Source organism: Asterias amurensis, chromosome 18 (assembly GCF_032118995.1).
Source record: "Asterias amurensis chromosome 18, ASM3211899v1".
In the NCBI taxonomy this organism is placed as follows: domain Eukaryota; kingdom Metazoa; phylum Echinodermata; class Asteroidea; order Forcipulatida; family Asteriidae; genus Asterias; species Asterias amurensis.
The window spans coordinates 2,541,803-2,561,422 of NC_092665.1; the positions used below are offsets into that span (position 1 = coordinate 2,541,803).

At 39.9% G+C, this 19,620-nt stretch overlaps 1 protein-coding gene across 1 annotated transcript in view; it reads right to left on the reverse strand.

The window, feature by feature from the left end:
• Positions 1-246: 246 nt before the first annotated feature.
• LOC139950248 (neprilysin-1-like) overlaps positions 247-19,620 on the reverse strand; it is a 31,374-nt gene continuing 12,000 nt past the window's right edge. Inside the window, exons 2-21 of the mRNA XM_071948863.1 lie at positions 13,233-13,316; positions 12,398-12,559; positions 12,077-12,157; positions 11,619-11,827; positions 11,173-11,232; positions 10,142-10,267; positions 9,513-9,599; positions 8,967-9,091; positions 8,119-8,341; positions 7,894-7,992; positions 7,094-7,171; positions 6,555-6,658; positions 6,128-6,186; positions 5,658-5,709; positions 5,041-5,108; positions 4,268-4,398; positions 3,717-3,782; positions 3,336-3,434; positions 2,831-2,907; positions 247-2,295 (exon numbers count right to left, since the gene is read on the reverse strand). Of these exons, the coding sequence (XP_071804964.1) occupies positions 2,196-2,295; positions 2,831-2,907; positions 3,336-3,434; positions 3,717-3,782; positions 4,268-4,398; positions 5,041-5,108; positions 5,658-5,709; positions 6,128-6,186; positions 6,555-6,658; positions 7,094-7,171; positions 7,894-7,992; positions 8,119-8,341; positions 8,967-9,091; positions 9,513-9,599; positions 10,142-10,267; positions 11,173-11,232; positions 11,619-11,827; positions 12,077-12,157; positions 12,398-12,559; positions 13,233-13,316 (2,090 nt within the window). The 3' untranslated portion in view covers positions 247-2,195. The remainder of the gene's footprint in view (positions 2,296-2,830; positions 2,908-3,335; positions 3,435-3,716; positions 3,783-4,267; positions 4,399-5,040; positions 5,109-5,657; positions 5,710-6,127; positions 6,187-6,554; positions 6,659-7,093; positions 7,172-7,893; positions 7,993-8,118; positions 8,342-8,966; positions 9,092-9,512; positions 9,600-10,141; positions 10,268-11,172; positions 11,233-11,618; positions 11,828-12,076; positions 12,158-12,397; positions 12,560-13,232; positions 13,317-19,620) is intronic.

Consider the following 19,620-nt stretch of genomic DNA (forward strand, 5'->3'; position numbering starts at 1 on the left):
TATAAAATGCATATGGTGGGAAAGATGTTTTAAAAGTAGAATACAATGATCCACACAAACTGCCTCGAAATTGCGTGGTTTTCCTTTTACTGTACGAACTAACACGGGTCGGCCATTTATGGGAGTCAAAAAATTGACTCCCATAAATGGCCGACCGTGTTAGTCGACAAGGTAAAATGAAAACCGTGCAATTTCGAGGCATGTTTGTGTGGATCATTATATTCTACTTTTACAACATCTTTCTACCCATATGCATTTTACAACAAACGGTTACAAACGCTGTTCAAAGACCAACTCGACCGATCCAAGGCAACGTGTTCCTTTAACAAAACGCCTATTTTACCGATAGTCATAAGTTGCTATCCTTGAATCTTTACCTAGTTTTCTCGAACACTCTAAAAAAGAACTTTGGTCAGATTTGACCAGGGCTTCGGCTCCAGGGGGGCTGACCATTGCCGGGTCAGGTTAACTCGGATTCTGCACCAATTTGATCTGTTTCTGTGAAATTTTGACACAGATTCCGCGTCAAATTGAACTAGATAATTAAGTCAGGCCTCAACTTAATCCCATAAACACACCATATCTAGTAATATGTTCAACAGTTTTATATACATGACTATGGAACTGCAATCTGAGGTAAGGACTAATTGTTAATGTATATGTGACATACAAACGTTTCCAAAAGGTTAAAGATACATATTGAAATATAAACTTTATCGTATAAGAAGTGACTTTATAAATGATTTAGCACTCGCATAAACTTTACCAATAGGCATACACTAAATGACATTCAAAGAAAACGGTGAAAGAAAAGCCTCGAACGTATAATACGGTAATGTATGCAAAACTGCTGCTATATTATACTAGAAGGCCTATGCTGTTTTTTGAATCGAGATATTGTACATTACTGTTGCTTGTAAAACTATACAGACAGCAGTATAAGCAATGGTTACTCACGAGTACTTAAAATGTTGGTGTTGTAAAGAATTTATATAACGTATTTCGAGTAGGGCGCCCTCGGCTAGTGATCATCATGCGCGGACGCTTTCAAGACACAGGACACTATTGGTCTTCACAGTTGGTGTATCTCAACATATGCATAAAATAACAAACCTGTGAAAATTTGCTCAATCGGTCGTCGAAGTTGCGAGATAATAATGAAAGAAAAAACACCCTTGTCACACGAAGTTGTGTGCTTTCAGATGCTTGATTTCGAGACCTCAAATTCTAAACCTGAGGTCTCGAAATAAAATTCGTGGAGGTTACTTCTTTCTCAAAAACTATACGTCACTTCAGAGGGAGCCGTTTCTTACATGGTTTTATACTATCAACCTCTCCCCATTACTCGTAACCAAGTAAGGTTTTGTGCTAATAATTGTTTCGAGTAATTACCAATAGTGTCCACTGCCTTTAACAATAGTCATAGTACAATTACCCAAATTAGCATAATACAAGTGACTGAAAACATCGTTCAATAAGTTTATGTACATGTCAGTTAGGTACAAATAATAGTTTATAGACGAATTACCAAAATGTCATTACTTTTATATTTTTAAAGGTTTACTTAAGTCTTTATCTACTATTCATTAAAAAAACGAAAGTCATAATTTAAACATTAATGAACAATCATGGACAAAAAAAAGGAAAAAAAAGAAAAACACTATTAAATAATGAGAACATAAGTTGAGATAAATAAAATCAAAGCCAATAAAATTTGTATATTTTCATCAACACGACTTAACGGGCAACTAAAACCAAAAACAACGCTCACTATTATACCGTCACAATGACGCCAAACGATCGTTGTCGAAGGGCCTATAGGGGCAAAATATGTCTGTGAAACATCGAGTTCCAAAACGAGGTTAATAAACCATGGCTCGCTCATCTTGTTTTGCCTGACACTTAAAAAAGTCCTGGTCAAACTTTAATTGACCCGGTTCCAGATACCGTGGGGGCCTGGCCCATCTCCGTATCAGATATGAAACCGCAATATGTGTCAAAGTTATGCAGAATCGAAGTTAAAATTCCATTCCGAAAATGTGTCAGGTCCCATGCGGGTCAATTTCTGACCATAGGAGTTTTTAAAGTCACATTTACTTTACAAGACAGTCTGGTGAAGTAATATGATCAAACCAAGAATGGTTGTGGAAATTGTTTTAACAATCCATGTGTACTTTGTGTGCTTCGATTAGATCTCACCACAGTTTACACGGCTTATCCCGTACCATTGCAGATCCCTTTTTACATTGGTAGGCTTCAGCGAAGTACTCCGAGTTGGACAACGTCCCAACCACCCTGAATTGAAACAAACACAGATATAAATATCATTAGACAAAGTGCATTAACTATTAGTTTCAAAATTGAAGACAGAGATCTAAGATTGGTCGTAACTGCAAATCAATCGTAGTTGCTAAGTTATGTCACAATACAAATTACTATGGTGAAAATAGAATGGTGAAAATATGTCTTGTGATGAATAGTATTGCTTTGTGAAATAGGCCCCATGGCTCTCTTGTGTCTTTACGGAAGAAACTTAACCATACATGCTTCGTCCTTCGGGATGGGACATAAAGCCGTTGGTTCCGTGTGTAATGTAATACACGAGAACCCAGTTACACGTATCGTAGGAGAAGGGGTTTGCCGCAGTGTTTCTGGTAGTCGCTGCAAAATGCACCACAGCACTTAAACTCATGCAATATGGTTATATAAATGGATTTAACAGTTCCAACAATTTCCAAAACCTGTCTGGAAATAAATGTTAGTAAGCACTTTGATAAAGCGCTTTACAAAAATTAATTCTTCTTCTTCCTTTCATTATTATGTAATGTACCTCGACTGTTCAGGTGGATGCGAGTCTGTTGTGATTATGTTCAGCAGTTCTTCTTTGCGGTGAAGGCTACACCATATCTATGTTAAATCAAATAAAATATCATTTGATCAGTTAATGTGTCAGTATTGTCGTATATGTCACATACTTTCAAGTACAACAACTGCGATGCATACACTCTAAAACCTCCTCCCGGAACGTAATTCACGGGTCTCCGGGGGGGGGGGGGGGACTTAACGTTTCAGAGTCAAGCTGACCCGGAAAGTGGTTACAAAGTTGAACTTCAACTGCGATTCTGCATCATTCTTACTCTTTTCTTGGTAATTTTGACACACATTCCGTGTCATACTGACCTATAAATGGGTCAAACCCCACGGGACCCTGATCCGGGTCAATTCTGACACGGACGTCTTTCAGAGTATACACACAGAGCCAAAATGATTGTATCTATAGGACCATCCAGATAACGCACTGCTAAAAAGCCAAAACAAAAACACAACAGTCATACCTGAGCGAAATTAAGGTAGAAGAGTTGGTCATGTGTGAGGTCCAGCCCTGGTAGAGTAGCCCCTGGTCCACCGTGTCTCATCTCCCACTTCTTGTATGCCTGCAAAAGGAAACAATTAAATCAAAAACTGTACTGTGGAATTAAGAGTGTCATAGCTACTATTCCAGATTGTGGTTTTGATACCCGGTCATGACACTTGTACCCCTGAGCAAGGCACATATTGCTTTGTGAAAAAATTGCACTTTGGAATTAAGAGTTTCACAGTTTCACACTTGACAGTGGATCATTTTGAATCTGTATACACTCCCGTTATAAAACATCAACCGATTATCTTTTAATATAATCGAATAACAGTTGTACCGATCATCTTGTGTTACTTACGAGAAATGCCTCTTTGATTCCACCATTGTCAGCCAATACCTCACCCTGTGTCTTTTTACCGTTTATCTGGAAGAAAGAACACAAATCGGAAATGTATAATGATTATTTTATAATAGAACCTAAGACTGCCTAGTTATTTCGAGCATGTTCACTTTTGCAAAGCAAAGTGTATTGAAGCAATGTTGTCGAAGCTATTCCGGGTCCCAGGGGCCCATTTCTACTAACTTATAGGGATATCTGTCCCTCTTATGGGGAAAAATTTGAAACATGAGCTAAATGAGGATGATTTAAAAGAGGGTGCTATCACAAGATGTTTGGAGACAGTTCGCCGTGTGGAGTATAACGAGTGTCCTGCCTCACCAGGTAATTTTATTTTTTAAACTCGGATTGTGCGTCAGTTTGACCCATTTCTGGGTCATTTTGAAACAGGTTCCCGGGTTACATTGACCCACAAATTGATCGATTTCCATGTGAACTGAATCCATGTAAATTCTGACCCAGACATTTTGTTAGAGTGTAGGAATCAATCATTGGAATGGATATTCACTTACATACTTGTCAACTTCAGGAACATAGTAATTTGAATATTGGTCAATGAAACATTCTTTCCTCTCGTTGTAGGCTTGGAGTGATGAATTGGAAAACCATTGGTTTACATTCCCCTCGTCGTCGAAGTGTCTTCCTGCAACGAGTCAAAAACATTTTATTCTGTTAGGAATAAACTATCAATACATACATGTAGTAAACTTGCGGGTACAGACACGTGTAAATCTCTTTTGTGTGAGGGTTGGCTCCGAGAAGAGCCGGTTTTGTATCGACGTTTCAAACAGTATACTCTGCTCGTCTTCAGCTGGAGAAGATGAGCATTTATTATGTCTATTTTGTTTACTTTTAAACGTAAAAGCTTGCGTTTAACAAAATGAATGTGGAAACGAGCAGGAATGCTCAGTTGTAGATGTGCGAGGAAAACCAGAGCAGGGAAAACCCGCGCAATCAGCTGTAGGGACTAAAAACCAAATCCACATGCAAGGCTCCGGTCTGAGGTGGGATTCGAGCTAAGGTCCACGGACTGAGGTGAAAGGCAGGACAGGAGTCACTCAGCAAACCTGACCGGCCCCATGAACCAACCTTATAAATAATGATGTTCGTTGTTTTATCGGCAACGAGAGGTTAATGGAGTTTGTTTGTTTGTCGGGGTGTTTGTTTGCTTGTTTGTGTGACTAAGAAAGCTCTGCATTTTCTAAGCTCCGCATTTTCCCTCAAAGCCATGTGGAATACATACAGAGTGTGATGACGTCATAACTCTAGAGGTCACTGCCCTTACCTTTGTCGTCGAAACCATGCATGAGCTCGTGTCCAATAACCATACCAATTCCTCCGTAGTTCATTGCCCTGTGATGAACAGAAAGTGTCAGGTAGTTAAATAAAGAAAGCAAACACTCTGGTCCAACTGTTATGGCTTAAAATCTGATTGTGCCTTCCCACAACATTGTGCTAATTTACTCCTTCACATTCCCCCAACTGATACCACGTGTCAGTCAAGAGACACACTGAGAACACGTGATTTATCACGTGAACTTTTCCCCCAAAAAATAATAGTCGTATATAGCTCACTTCACCACTAAGATACTTAAGGCGCTTGACGAAACAAACATTTTAATACGCGTTTGTTTTTTGTTTCTTCTTTTAATTATGAAACAAATTGTAGCACCTTCTAATGGTTTACAAGACTCTGTGGCGCATGCAGCAGCCAGTGCCCCCCATAACTGGGAAAAAACCCCTTCTCCTAGCGATAAGTACGAAACCTGCGGCTTTACGTCCCATCTATTATAATTGACTCAGCATTGAGTTGTAAGTTTGAACACGTTTCGATTGTTCGTCACAGAAATACGCACCAAAATTAGTCACTATGTTTTATTAATGGTTTGTTTGAATACTTACATTGGGAAAGCGTTCGAGTAGAATGGAGGTTGAAATATACCCGCTGGAAAACCTGTGTCATAGAAAATAAAAAGGAGCTCCTTTAGGGAAAAAAACAAATATTAAACATTCCTATTTTACTTCAATTAAATTTTACTTATTTTGTTTGTATGATTTCTTATCTTACTTTGGTGGATAAGCAAATGCAGTACCCTGCCCCCCCCCCCATACAGCCACTGTCTATGATAATTTTATAAGTGTTCGTTGCATCCGACGTCACACTTCGAGGCTAGTGATTTGATACAAATCAGACAGTGCAGTATCCTTATATAACCGTACTGTTGTCTTTCAATGAGCTGTGTACACATTATGTCTGCAGGAAGTAAGTCCAGGTTGTGATGTAAAAGGTTTTAAAATGTGATTAAATTGAACTCATGATCACGATTGTTAGTTTTTGAATGATTACGTAACAACTGACGATGTGTACTTACTAATTTCGTTATCCTGTGGGGTGTAATAAGCGTTGACTACAATCGGTGATTTTTTCCATCTGTAAAAACAAAGGAGGAGGATTTAAAAGAGGGCGCTATCATAAGAGGTTTGTACACAGTTCGCCGAACAAGGGGCAGAAACACCGTACGGGGGACACAGAATCTCATGCCACACCGGAATTAAGATTGTACAAGCAAATCTTTAGAGATACATCTGCTCTTCGTAATATAAAGATTAACATTAAAAGTTCAAAAGATACCCATGCATATCGCGTTGTTTTGAACTTGAATACATTTTGTATAAAGGAAATGTTGAGACAGGTGTGATTTTTTAATTTATTTTATACTTATTTTAGGGGGGGTGGAGGTTGTTTTGTTTAATAGAAAAATTTTCTTTTATCAACAGTTTCAGAATTGTTTGACTCACGCTCCTCGATGAACCGGTTTTCCATATTTTGCTAAATCCTCAATCGCATCTGACCTCCACATTTCCCGGACGTTTACAAAGTATTCAGTTGGAGATATTACTATCTGTTGAAAAAAGGTAGCGTTGTTTGAATGTTAAGGGGAATAAACGAGGAACTGTAGATTCGTTGCTAGAACTGGATATAGTGTAGATTCGTGGATATAGTGTAGATTCGTGGATATAGTGTAGATTCGTGGATATAGTGTAGATTCGTGGATATAGTGTAGATTCGTGAATATAGTGTAGATTCGTGGATATAGTGTAGACTCGTAGATTCGCCGAAGGCGAGTATTGTAGTCATATAGATGGGTGTGGATTCGTAATTATTTTTTTTTTACGCATTCATCATTAGAGTGACTTTACAGAAACAGTTTGACCCACCTAATCATGTTTTTCGGTTTACAAAATAGGTTTACAAAAGATTGTCATGTGGCGTTGCAACATTCAATCAGTTTGACAAAAAGCTATAGTACGTCATTTTGATTTAATACTGAACTTACCAATTTGTAGGCGTCATTTACAGCCTCTTCGTCCTTCAGGATGTCGCCATAGCCTATCCGCTCCTTAATTTTTGAAGCCTGCACAAATTGGTTTCATAAAATTATAATTAAGAAGTGACATTGATATTGTTGCCCATGGAGGCCTGACCCATTTTTAGATCTGGCTGACCCAGAAACTGGTTAAACGTTAGACTTGAGTTCGGAGTCTGCGTCAGTTTGACCCAGGTTTGACCCATTTCTGGGTCATGTTGACACAAATTCCGGTCGACACTGACCCTTAAATGGGTCAGGTCAACTGGAACCCGGAACCGGGTCCAATTTGACCCGGGAGGTCGCCAGAGAGCACCAACTATGGAAGAGAGGTGATTGTTGAGCCGGTGTGGCAGGAGATTCGGTCTCCCTCATATTGGGTGCGTTCGTTTAGCTTCCCTGGGTCGACCCCGGTGTGTGGCGGTTTTTCCCCCAGGACAAACGTGTGCAGATAATTACCCACGTTCTTCCTGGAAAAAAACACGCCACGCACCGGGGTCGACCCAGGGAAGCTAAACAAACGCACCCATTGCAAGTTGTGCACAAACTATTTCTGCCTGGCGCCCTCCTTTGAATCCTACAGTCCATGTTAATTTCCCATATGGGGTACCGAATCTCCGGCGGACAGAATTCCCTGGGACACTGGTACGTTAATCCGGAGTTCGTTGGTTCGAGTCCTGTTCTGGTTAATTTGTCTTTGTTCAACCCCAAATCATGTAATAGATAAGGAATGATAGACTTTTTGTTTTAATTTAATGTTTAATACCCACCTTTCTGAGAGCGAGTTCCTTGGTCTGCTCATCCATCCATGACACATCTTTGATGGTTTCAATCAGTGTTGCTCGGATATCTGCAACCATTTCTTGAGCCTGTATTGGACATTTCCAAAATGATATTCATTAAAAAAAAAGTAACACAAAAGAAAGAACAAATTCTCAAGCAGCCCACTATTAAGGGAGAACATTGAGCAACACGAATTGGAAAAATAGACTTGCCGTTGATCTGCTCCTCTCGTCAAAATGTTTCCTGACGAACAGCGCCCCCACCGCCATACCGAAAAGGCTGTTGGTGTTCTCGAAGCAGACCTTCCAGCGGGTACGCTCTCTCTTATTGCCCTTCGTAACCCAGAGGAATTGCTGCCTGATTTCCCGTAGTTCTGAACCAAGGTATTCATTCATGTAGTCCACAACTCGCCACATGAGGTAGTTGGCCACTGTCCTGTTGTAAAACAAAAACATCTTCATCTCAATGAATAACAACACTTTTAAAGTTCCAGGGTCACAAAATGACCCGCATTCCGGATTCCGGGGTGCCTGATCCACTTCTGGGTCAATTGACTACGAAATCTGGGTCAACATTGGAATTTGACCCGGATTCGGCGTCAGTTTGACCCATTTCTGTGTAATTTTGACATATATTCCATGTCATGCTAACCCAGAAATGGGTCAGACCTTATCGGGTAAGGTTTTGAGTGTAAGGAGTAGTAGATTATAACAGACCCAGTTTTGTTCATGTCCACAACACGCCCTTTGAGTTAGTTAGTTGTTGACATGGTATAAAACCAGTCAAAGGATTACCATTTTTTCAAGCCAAAATGTCCCGGTGTTTTAATCCGAAACCACGCATCAGTTTGACCCGAAAGTGGGTCATACTGCCCCGCAGTATCTGACCCCTGAGGACGCTGGTCCAGATCACAGTTCTGATCCGGCATCTCGAAAACCCCCTTAATTTCCAAAATCGCTGGGTGATTTTTAAACACAGTCATGCCCCCCCCCCCACACCAACCCTTGCCACGACAACCCTACCTGTGTATTCCCGTCTTCTTTTGCTAAATCAATTATACCTTTTGGGAGTTTCGTGTATAAACGACGCCATTCTTCCAAAGTAGTGAGGAGAAAAGTTGAGCAGTTCTTCTTCGGGTAGAAATCCCTCTTTGTGGACCAACTGGAAGTACCTCAGCCAATCTATCTGTACATGGTGGGAATTGTTTAGCATTTTCAAATGTATTTTTAATTTGGCAAGTTGTTTGACTTCTGAATATGTAAACTGTGTTTTAAGACTGTACGTAGATTGCCCCTTTCATTGCATTGATAAAATCATTGTCTTGCGCACAATTTGGTGTGACTATTTTTGATTTCTATGTCCTCTTATTTTGTTTTACGCCAGATTCGGGTTAAAGTTCCCTGACAATAACCCCATCTTCCCTCGTTCTGATGAATTCATTCGACAACCTCCCTGATTAATGGAATCTTGTATGTGTTGAATGCTAAAAACACCTCCCTGATTGCTGCACAAAGTCCCCCTGACTGCGAGATGCAAATGTTGGCATTTTTATTTTTTGCAAATATTATAGGAGATGGCGTTTTAAAAGATAAACTGTTCAACAAACCTGAGGCATTTCGTCTTTTAATTTCTTCACTGTGTACCGGTTGTTAAATTTGGTGACGTCACGTCGCATTTCAATTGAAGCTGTAAACTAAAAATAAAAGTCAATATATCTTGAGTCTTTGCAGCTCATTATGTAAAAGTAAAACAGGATTTTGTAAAAGTGATGTTTGAAGCTTTGTATGGTGTCAGAAATAAGAAGTTAATTTAACGTGTGGTTACAACCGTGTGAAAATCTCTGTTGAGAGGAGTGTTGGCTCTGAAAGAAGCCGGTGTGATGTGCATGGTCTCGACGTTTCGAATAGTACTCTGCTCGTCGTCATCTAAATTTTGAGTTTATTGACTGAAACCTCAAGAGAAAGGCAAATACTATAGCATATATTTCCAAGGGAGACTTCGGAACGCTGGGTAGCAGCAGACTTACAAAGATAAATTTCCATTGTTCACGTAGTTCTGAGCATGCGCACATTTTTAAGAACAATGGATTGACATGATAAGTCTGCTGCCTCCTAGCTAGCGTCTTGTAATGTCTCGAATTGGCTGCGGTCGAGTCGGGCTATGGTCAGTGAAAGTGGGCTCGGTTTTATAACAGTGGGTTTTACGTGGAAGATGTGAGCGACTTGGGTTACTTACGTTTGCCAGTACTCGTTCGAACTCTAGGGCGTCATTCATCTGCCTCTTTGCCTCTTCTCTGTCGTGATCTGGCCGGAGTGCTGTGGCCATGTCTACCATGTACGTCTGGTAGGCGTTGAAATGGGTCTGGATTGTGAAGAAAAATAGTTAACAGAAGTGAAGTCCTGAACCCATCCTACAAGTTTCCTTTTATGTGTTGATGATTGTGGAATTAACTCTTTGTTGTTTCGATCCAGTCGAAGAGCTTTGAGCATCCGAAACATTTCTAACACTGCTCAACCAGACTTTCGGAATATATAAGTACATGTGCGGTGGAGGAAAGTAATACTGGTAAAAAATGTGTAATGCATTTTTGTGGTTCTCTTGCATGTGCTTCAGCCGTCATCATGGCATTTTCTGTGAAGAGTCTAAAAAAAAAACATGACCTTTACAATCGTTCAATCAACTTCATCCGAAAAAGGGCAAGCTATGACAGGCGTGTGATTAATCAGGATTGTTCTTGTTTTCTTGGTTTCATTGAAACCTTGTCAAGTTTTCCAGAAAGATGTAATATAGAGCAGTCACAAAAGGCAGAATGAAATCGACAACCTTGTAACCAAATCTGCAAATTTGTCTGTCTGGTGATTCACAGAGTATGTAAACCTCGTTGTGAAATCTGAGAGGTTCTGTGTCTATGGATGAGGAGAAACCTTTCCAACACGCCATTTTCAGGAATTAAGCTTAAGGGAAAACCTGGGCCCAATTTCATGGCTCTGCTTACCGCCGAATTTGCGCTTACGATCGCGATTCCCCGCTTTCGTGCAAGCGCCAAATTTCTGCGCTAGCCTTGTAAGTTGTAAGCGTAGAAAGCCTAGTAACGTGAAGTACGCACGCGCAGAAGCCCAAATTCGCCGCTAACCCGTGAAATACGCTTACCGTAAGCACAGACTTCCCTGCTTCCGTAAGCGCCGATTCTGTGCTTACGGTGAGCAGAGCCATGAAATTGGGCCCTGTTCTTTATCAATGCACTTGGGTTTACCATGGTAACATACCTTGTCTGTTTCATCCAGGTAAAATGTCCTCTCTTCGAGTCCGAGCATCGGCTGGTCAATCTGAGAGTAAAACAAGAAACCATTTCGACTATGAGGATAGGCCTTTCAAATAAAGTTTGTGAATAGTGCACGTCCTGGTCCATGTAAGACATAAGATCTGGGGTGGATTTCACAAAGGTAGTCCTAACTTAGGACTAGTCCTAGGCAATGCTAAGAGATAGGACCAGTCCTAAGTTAGGATGAGTTACTGGTCCTAACTTAGGATCAGTCCTATCTCTTAGCATTGCCTAGGACCAGTCCTAAGTTATGACTACCTTTGTGAAATCCACCCCGTAGGCTTTTCAAATTAACCCCCTTGATGAGTCTCATTTTCACTTCATTTTGACATTATTTCGTATGTTAAAAGGGGATTTTTTTAGTGATTGAAAAACTTCAGCTGCACTTACCATCATTATATTCATGTCGGAATTGGTGATGTCCTGAATGATTTTATGCGCGAAAAGGAAATTATAGTCGAGCTCCAGTCGATTCTTGGAGAGGACTTCGACTAGGTCCCAGGCCTCCTCGTCCCAGCTCTCACCAGCAATTACGGGCCAACCACCAAGAACATCGAGCAAGTCGAGCAGGGGCTGAGCACCGAACTCATCGAGAAGAACTACAATGGGATGAAGGGTCATTCAAACTCATCACACTTTGAACTGTATAAACAAAGTTCTAAAAACTTGAAGATGTTTTCAGATAGTGGCTTAACGAAAGGTTAGTGGTGTCGTGCATCACAAATATGAATATTAGTACAGGTAATTGTAAGAGTTTCACAGGTGTGTTTCGTTTCGCTCGTGCTGAGTAAGGTGCGAGCATGTCCCACGTTTGTGATTGAATTGAATTAAACCTGCTCTGACTATACCTTCGTTTATGCATGATGCGTAAAAATCTTTGGCTTTCGACACAGCCTCAGAGTCGTTCGTCGTCTTCTCTTTAAGCAGTCCTAAAACAAAACAAAATTATATAACACAGTTTGAGATATTATTTGATTATATCCTTTCCAGACTTCTATCTTATTTATATGCCTTTCGCACTAAAACAACGCCCTCACATGGCTATGCTTTGAGCGAATTATCTAACTTTGATAAGACCATTCTGTTCGGGGACATTCGGCTAAATTGTTGTTTTGTTTGGGACTTTTTAGTTGTTGTTTTTTTCCTTGGAGGGGGTTTATTTTCGTCACCTCGACTCATGTCCATGAGTTGGTTGAACAGCTCTTCGAAGACCGTGTATTTGGCGTCCTCATCAGGGATGAAGTTCGCCTGTGTCCATCCGCCGCAAGCATACTGGTAGAAATCCTCACACGGGTCTGCCTCCATGTCCATATTGCGTAATATACCTCCAGCTGATGAAGTCAAGTATATGAATAAACAGATGAATTGAAAAAATAAGTTGGAAAACCGAACTCAAGGTCTTGGCCCAACTTCATAAAGATGTTTAGGAGAAAAATTCCTTGTCTAAGCAAGTAATGAGTGGTGTACTAGTCACAGCAATGGCATATGTACTGTATCTACTGCGTGTAACCTGTTTTTGCTAAGCAAGAGTTGTCTGTACGTAGAAAGTTGTTGAGCGTACAGGTTTTATGAAATTTAGTCCTGGTGTTTCGGATCAGCAGAGTGTGGGTTCCTGTCCAGATCATGGCGATTGTTTCATTGAGGAAGATAACATGATTATTTTGTCCTTCGGATGGGACATTAAGACATAGGTACTGTGTGCTAGGATTCGTAGTGGACGTATAACATAACCCAGAACACTTGTCGTGAAAAAGTAGGAGTGTAGCTGGTTCACACAGCCAGCGCCCTTGTTAACAGAGCGGAAGTCGAACCTTCAACCTTCAGATAAACGAACCGGTGTTCTGTCTGAGCTATCTTTTGCCACAATGTTGGCAATCTCCCTATTGTGTCACTGTGTTTGTTTGGGTGTGTCAGTCAGAAGCCATTCAACCTGTGACTGCCGTATAACCAGTGATCACACCCAAGTTTTTACGAAACACTTAAATTTTCGACATGAATTCTTACCTGATATGACACACTCAGGCGTTGTGCAGATGCCTTCCGTGCTCAGCCCAGAACTTGTACCTCCGCCAGCCATTGAGGAAGATGCTGATGAACAGATGAAACAAAATTCACATTTTTGGTCAGATAGACTTATACATTGGCTGGCCTCAATAAGTCATCATGGCCGCAAAATGTCACATTGATAATATTATAATAACTTAATGAACTTTGCGGATTCAGTCATTCTCTGACAGCTTGCAGGCCACATTTTCAAGTTCATTGCATGAACGTCCAGGAAAACGTTAACCCGTAGTGTACCCCCATCGGACCATTTTAATATCATCTTTTATACTTTCTTTCAGAGGCAAAATCTATCGCCACAGAAATGTTTACATGAAAAATAGAAAATAAATATCCGGCGTAAATGTCCGTCTCATGAGACATAGAAGGTTAGAAATCTTTGGCACTTCATGAGCGCGAAGAAGAACAAACCGGCAGACAATAGGTAACATTTCCGGGTGGGGATATAATGTACGAAGAACGTCCATCCTTCGATCGTTGGTTATCATTTCCGGTTAAAGGCAGTAGACACTATTGTATTGGTATCTAGTCAAAATAATTATCAGCATAACACCTCTATTGGTAACGAGTAATGGGGAGAGGTTGATAGTATAAAACACTGTGAGAAACGGCTCCCTCTGAAGTGACGTAGTTTTCGAGAAAGAAGTAATTTTCCGCGAATTTGTTTTCGAGACCTTAAGTTCCCGAAATCAAGCATCTGAAAGCACACAACTTCGTGTGACAAGGGTGTGTTTTTTCTTTCATAGTTACCTCGCAACTCCGACGACCAATTGAGCTCAAATTTTCACAGGTTTGTTATTTTATGCATTTATTGAGATACACCAAGTGAGAAGACTGGTATTTGACAGTAACCAATAGTATCCAGTGTCTTTAAACTTATACTTGAATGTTTATTTTAGTTTGGTTTACCTTAGCGCAGTTGGAAGTTAGGACAGACAGATATCGCACTATTATACACTGATGCACGGTACCACGTGCTGGGAAGTAAATATCATGATGTGCTATTCTTGGATGTAGTAGACTAGATATAGATCTACAACATACCCAAGATGTTATTCTATTTGCCATGTAGCGATGTAAAAATAACATGCAACTATAAACAAGAGCAGCGGTTGAATTCAACACTACTACACTGCATGATGATGTATCGGGGAAGTGAAATCCAGGTTTACATTCTATCATGTACTAAATTAAAAAGGCAGTGAGTTTGATTTTGGACATTGGATATATTTTTGCAGCGAACGTCTACTTTGTATTTTTCTAATAACACATTGGACATTCATACAGGTTTGTACTGCGATTGTCTACTTTCTATTTTAATTTTGGACATTGGACAGTACATTCAAATGTGTTTGTGCAGCGAATGTCTACTTTGCTATTTTTAAATGTTAAATTGAACATTAACATGTGTTTGTGCAGCCAATGTGTACTTTATTATTGCGATTCTGGACATTGGACATTCAAATGTGTGTGTGCAGCGAATGTCTACTTTGCTATTTTGTTATTTGAAATTGGACATTCATATGTGTTTGTGCAGCCAATATATACTTTATTATTCCGATATTGGAATATGGTCATTCACATGTGTTAGTGCAGACAATGTATACTTGCTATTACATTGATGTTTCTCCACGTGTGGTAAAGCGAATTATGTTTTTAAAACCGGCAGCGTGTCTCAAAAATCTAAAGATTGTTGTATTTCACTCTGGGAAATTGTCTTTTGCAAGGAACGAAACCGGCAACTTTGGAATGTGGCTATAAAGGTATTAGGATACACGCTGTGATTACTAAAAATGCAGAACAAGGTGGGAGTCTCCATAACATGTTTGCTTTGATTGCACCAATACACCTGTTGGCTTCGCTGCTTGGGGTTCAGAATGTCTCGTTAACATTAAAGGCAGTGGACACTATTGGTAATAACTCAAAATAATTATTAGCATAAAACCTTACTTGGTAACGAGTAATGGGGAGAGGTTGATGGTATAAAACATTGTGAGAAACGGCTCCGTCTGAAGTGACGTATATTTTTCGAGAAAGCAGTAATTTTCCATAAATTTGATTTCAAGACCGCAAGTTTAGAATTTGAGGTCTCGAAATCAAGCATCAGAAAGCACACAACTTCGTGTGACAAGGTAGTTTTTTCTTTCATTATTATCTCGCAACTTCGACGACCGATTGAGCTCAAATTTTCACAGGTTTGTTATTGTATGCATATGTTGAGATGCACCAACTGTGAAGACTAGTCTTTGACAATTACAATAGTGTCCACTGTCTTTAAGGCATTGTGAAAAGAAGGGGGCGGGGAAGTGGTTTCAGTTCGGATCTTCTGGAACACATCCATTAACACCATGAAGGTTGCGGCGATCTTTAAACGAAGTCTCGATGTGGAACATTCAATCCAATACCAAATTAAATGTGTTATTACGGGGTGTCAGGAAGTTTCCGTTTAATGAAACTGTTGAATCTTTTATAGCAGGTGAACAAGATTGGTTTTCAGTCATACAAATTACCATCCAAACATTAGAATGAAAATATAAATATGAGTTTTAAAGTGTACTGTTTCTATTGGTATTAGAGACTTCAGGTAAATTTAATTGCTTACGTAGTTAGTTCTGAGCATACGCACGTTATCAATAACAGTATATTTACCAGTCTGCTGCAACCTATACCGTACCAAAAGTCTATTTAGTAATGGTGCTGGTATTAGTTTATTCAAGTTCCACTCTTGGCACTCGGCTTATCTACTAAAATGCTACAATATAAAACGGCTTTAATCACAAAGATACTTGTAATATACCGAAACTACGTTAAAAACCATCTTCTTTCCAAATCGGACGCGTCCCACTGTTCCTGTGTGTCTCAATATCATAATATTTTGATGCATATGCATTCACTGCATCCATCTCAGTTTCACTTATCCGGTCATTCCTCAGAAGTTCACTAAAGAAAACACTCTCCCACTGGGGACCGGGAGCCTTTCTTCCTATTCCACTAGAAAAGTAGCCACAAGTCCCCATAGTGCTCGACTAAGGGCGGTTATTATCAGGGCCTGGGAAGAGATGGAGTTTAATGGTCCCTTGAAATACTGATTTTGCAATCGGTTGGCAGATGTCCATGCTCCTGGCAAACGAGTATAAACAAAATATAAACTCTCTTAAGACATTCAGTTATGACTTCAAAGTGTGTTTGTTGAGGATGGACCACTAGAGTGTTGGCAAAGAGTGAATTAAATCTAAGAGTACCGGTAAATCTTCGCTTAGGATCAGATTCTCAAAGGAAAGGTGAATGAATGCATGCAATTCCCTGAAGATACGCCACATGTGAATCCAGATATCTTAAAGAAAGTATATCCAGTTTACGATGTATACAAAGTGTATAAGAAAAATAATACAGGCTAGTGTATTACCATATTATTTTACGGGAGAATAATATGGGCTATTTTTGAACGTATATACTATAGAATTGGATAAGGATAAAGCACATCATTGTTTAATTTTTAGACTGAAAGCTTATTGGTTATATAATTCATTCAATTCAATTAATTCAGTTCAATTTGTATTGGTCCTACCATGGAGGAAATCCATTATGCATACATGTACATGCAATACAGGAAAAAAAAAACTAATAACACACAATCATAAATAAACTACTGGAATAAACTAATGAAGTTCATCAACTATAGAACAATTTCGTCTACGAAATGTTTTCCTTCTAAAATGAATATTCGAGAAAAGTGTATCTGGAAACGTTTTCAAATGCAACAGCTGAGTCAACCAACTCATTCAGAACATTGTGTCTACCTGCTGAAAATTGTGCACGGTTTTTCACTTTATTTTTCTCATGACTCACACATTAATTGATTAAAGCCATTGGACTCTTTCGGTACAGAAAAAAAGTTCACAGATTTACAAATAACTTACAGGGTTTACAGATGGAAGTGGTGAAAGACTTCTCTTGAAATATTATTCCATGAAATGCTTTACTTTAAAAAAAAAAACCAGTAAAACAATATCAATTCTCGATGTCGGGAATTACGGATTTATTTTAAACACATGTCATGACACGGCGAAACGTGCGGAAACAAGGGTGGGTTTTCCCGTTGTTTTCTCCTGACTCCAATGACCGATTGAGCCTAAATTTTCACAGGTTTGTTATTTTATATATAAGTTGTGATACACGAAGTGTGGGCCTTGGACAATACTGTTTACCGAAAGGGTCCAATGGCTTTGAAGCCAAACATTTTCACCGGTTTATTGTTTCATGTATGGTTAATCACACAAAACATGAACGCTGTCTGCGACTATTTTGTCAACTCTACCAGTCCTGTATATACCTTTAATACCTAACCCATCTCTGAGGCAAGTTTCCTGACCATCATTGACCCTATTTTTACACCTGTTTTACGAAACAGCCCAATTTTGCGTACTGGCTTCTGAAAGGAGGAAAAGCAGGTTCCCAGGGGTTGGGTCTGGCACCCAAGATCCGATCGCAAAATTAGATTAACGGCTCTCTATTGATTCAACGCGCCATGGGGCAATTGAATGAATAGGCTACCGCTGGGTCTCCAGTCCAAAGCCAAATCTGGTACCATTCATTGCTGACGCTGTCATTTTTTTCAACCCGCAAACTTCAAGATTGAAAGATATTACCAACTTTAAAGGAGTGGTATAGCCAAATATGTTCTGGAGAAAAGCAGTACATGACTGTCCAAAAACTTGTGTAGGCCTATATATTCATACTTTCTTATTGTACTGCACCTATTAGCAAATCTCATTCTGTAAAATAATAATTCTGGAAAACTGTACGATTTGTCAGGAGGCAAGAGCTAATATGAAGAACATCTTTGTTTGTATTGTTATTCTAATGCACTTAAAGTAAAGACATATAAATCACTATTTACTCTCTGAATATACATAAGCGGTTTATCTCGCTGAAGCTTATGTTTGTACTCGAAAATTCGCGAGACGCTGCGAGAATTTACTGAGGGCTATAGACGCACCACTTAAGGTGATTGATTCAGACGACAGACGGCGAGAGTCACTTTGTCCAAACTGACCACTCGTTGACAAATTAGACAATTATACTTGCTATTAATGACCACTGACCGTAGCTATCTACCGAGGCCAGATGTCTCATTAGACCGACTTCGGCCGTCGGTCATTTCAGGAGCAGTAGACTCTCGGTGGCCATTTTGTTTACGCACGACTGCCCGACGTCTGCTCAATAACCGAATATGGCTGTTTTGTTGGTCCAACTGGTGTTAAACGGGGGCAGATAACATACTAAAATGCACAGATAAACCCAGCTAGATGGATATATACCCTCGATGCGCGGCATTAGTATGCAAAAAAGCAGCCCAGCGAAACCAACAAAACAACACCAATTAATAAACCATGACTTGTAAGTAATTAAGACGTGCCTTGATGTGGTGTTTAGCCCACATATTGTTTGAGGACCCTGCATTATGTGAACCTCTTTTATTCCCATGGCAGTTTCGTATTAAAACCCACACTAGCTTTCAAAAGCAAAGTTGCCCAAATGTTTACTGCAAAGGACATTTAAACCAGGTCACCCAAGCAGTTTTGTTTCCTCAAAATATTGCAACATGGCTGCCACTTATTGCAGGCGAGACACGATCTGTCAACACAAACGCAGCTGAGCCTACCGAATCCACAACCTTCTACCCCACTTGTCCAATAGTTAAATCCGCAATGTATAGCCCCGGGCGTGATCACGGACGTCTACAGGTGAGCCACGTTCCAAGAAGAAGCCAAGGGTTTGAGGAGGACCATGGACCCCGCAAGCTATGATGTGATCGATTGGAGTATTAGGAGGCAGTGGATAGTATTTGTATTTATGCAAATGGACTTGAACATACATTTCTTTTTCTTTTACACAACTTGAGATGATCAGAAACCGCTTTCGAATGTGACATATTTTGCTATGTACACGTATCAATCGAGTGACTTGTGTGTATACCTCTCTACAAAAAAAACAACAACTGGGACTACACGGCGACTTTTAAAAGCAACTTCCCACTGACTTCCTCTGAAGCAGATTCCTGCTGCGTAACCATTTTGAGCAATTGCATGGCATTTCCGAATATTGTTCCTAACATTCCCTAAATATTTCTAAATTATTGCTATATTGAGTATTGATTCTTTCTGATACTAATTGGTAGGTCATAACGATTCTCCTTTGAACCAAATTTCAAAAGTAAGAGTTTCTTGTGGTCAAAGTGGGCTGGATGGATTCTCGTCTTATGCTCTAGCGAAATAACTTATCTCCATCTCACCCGGAATGTTGGGAGCCCTTTTATCGTAATACC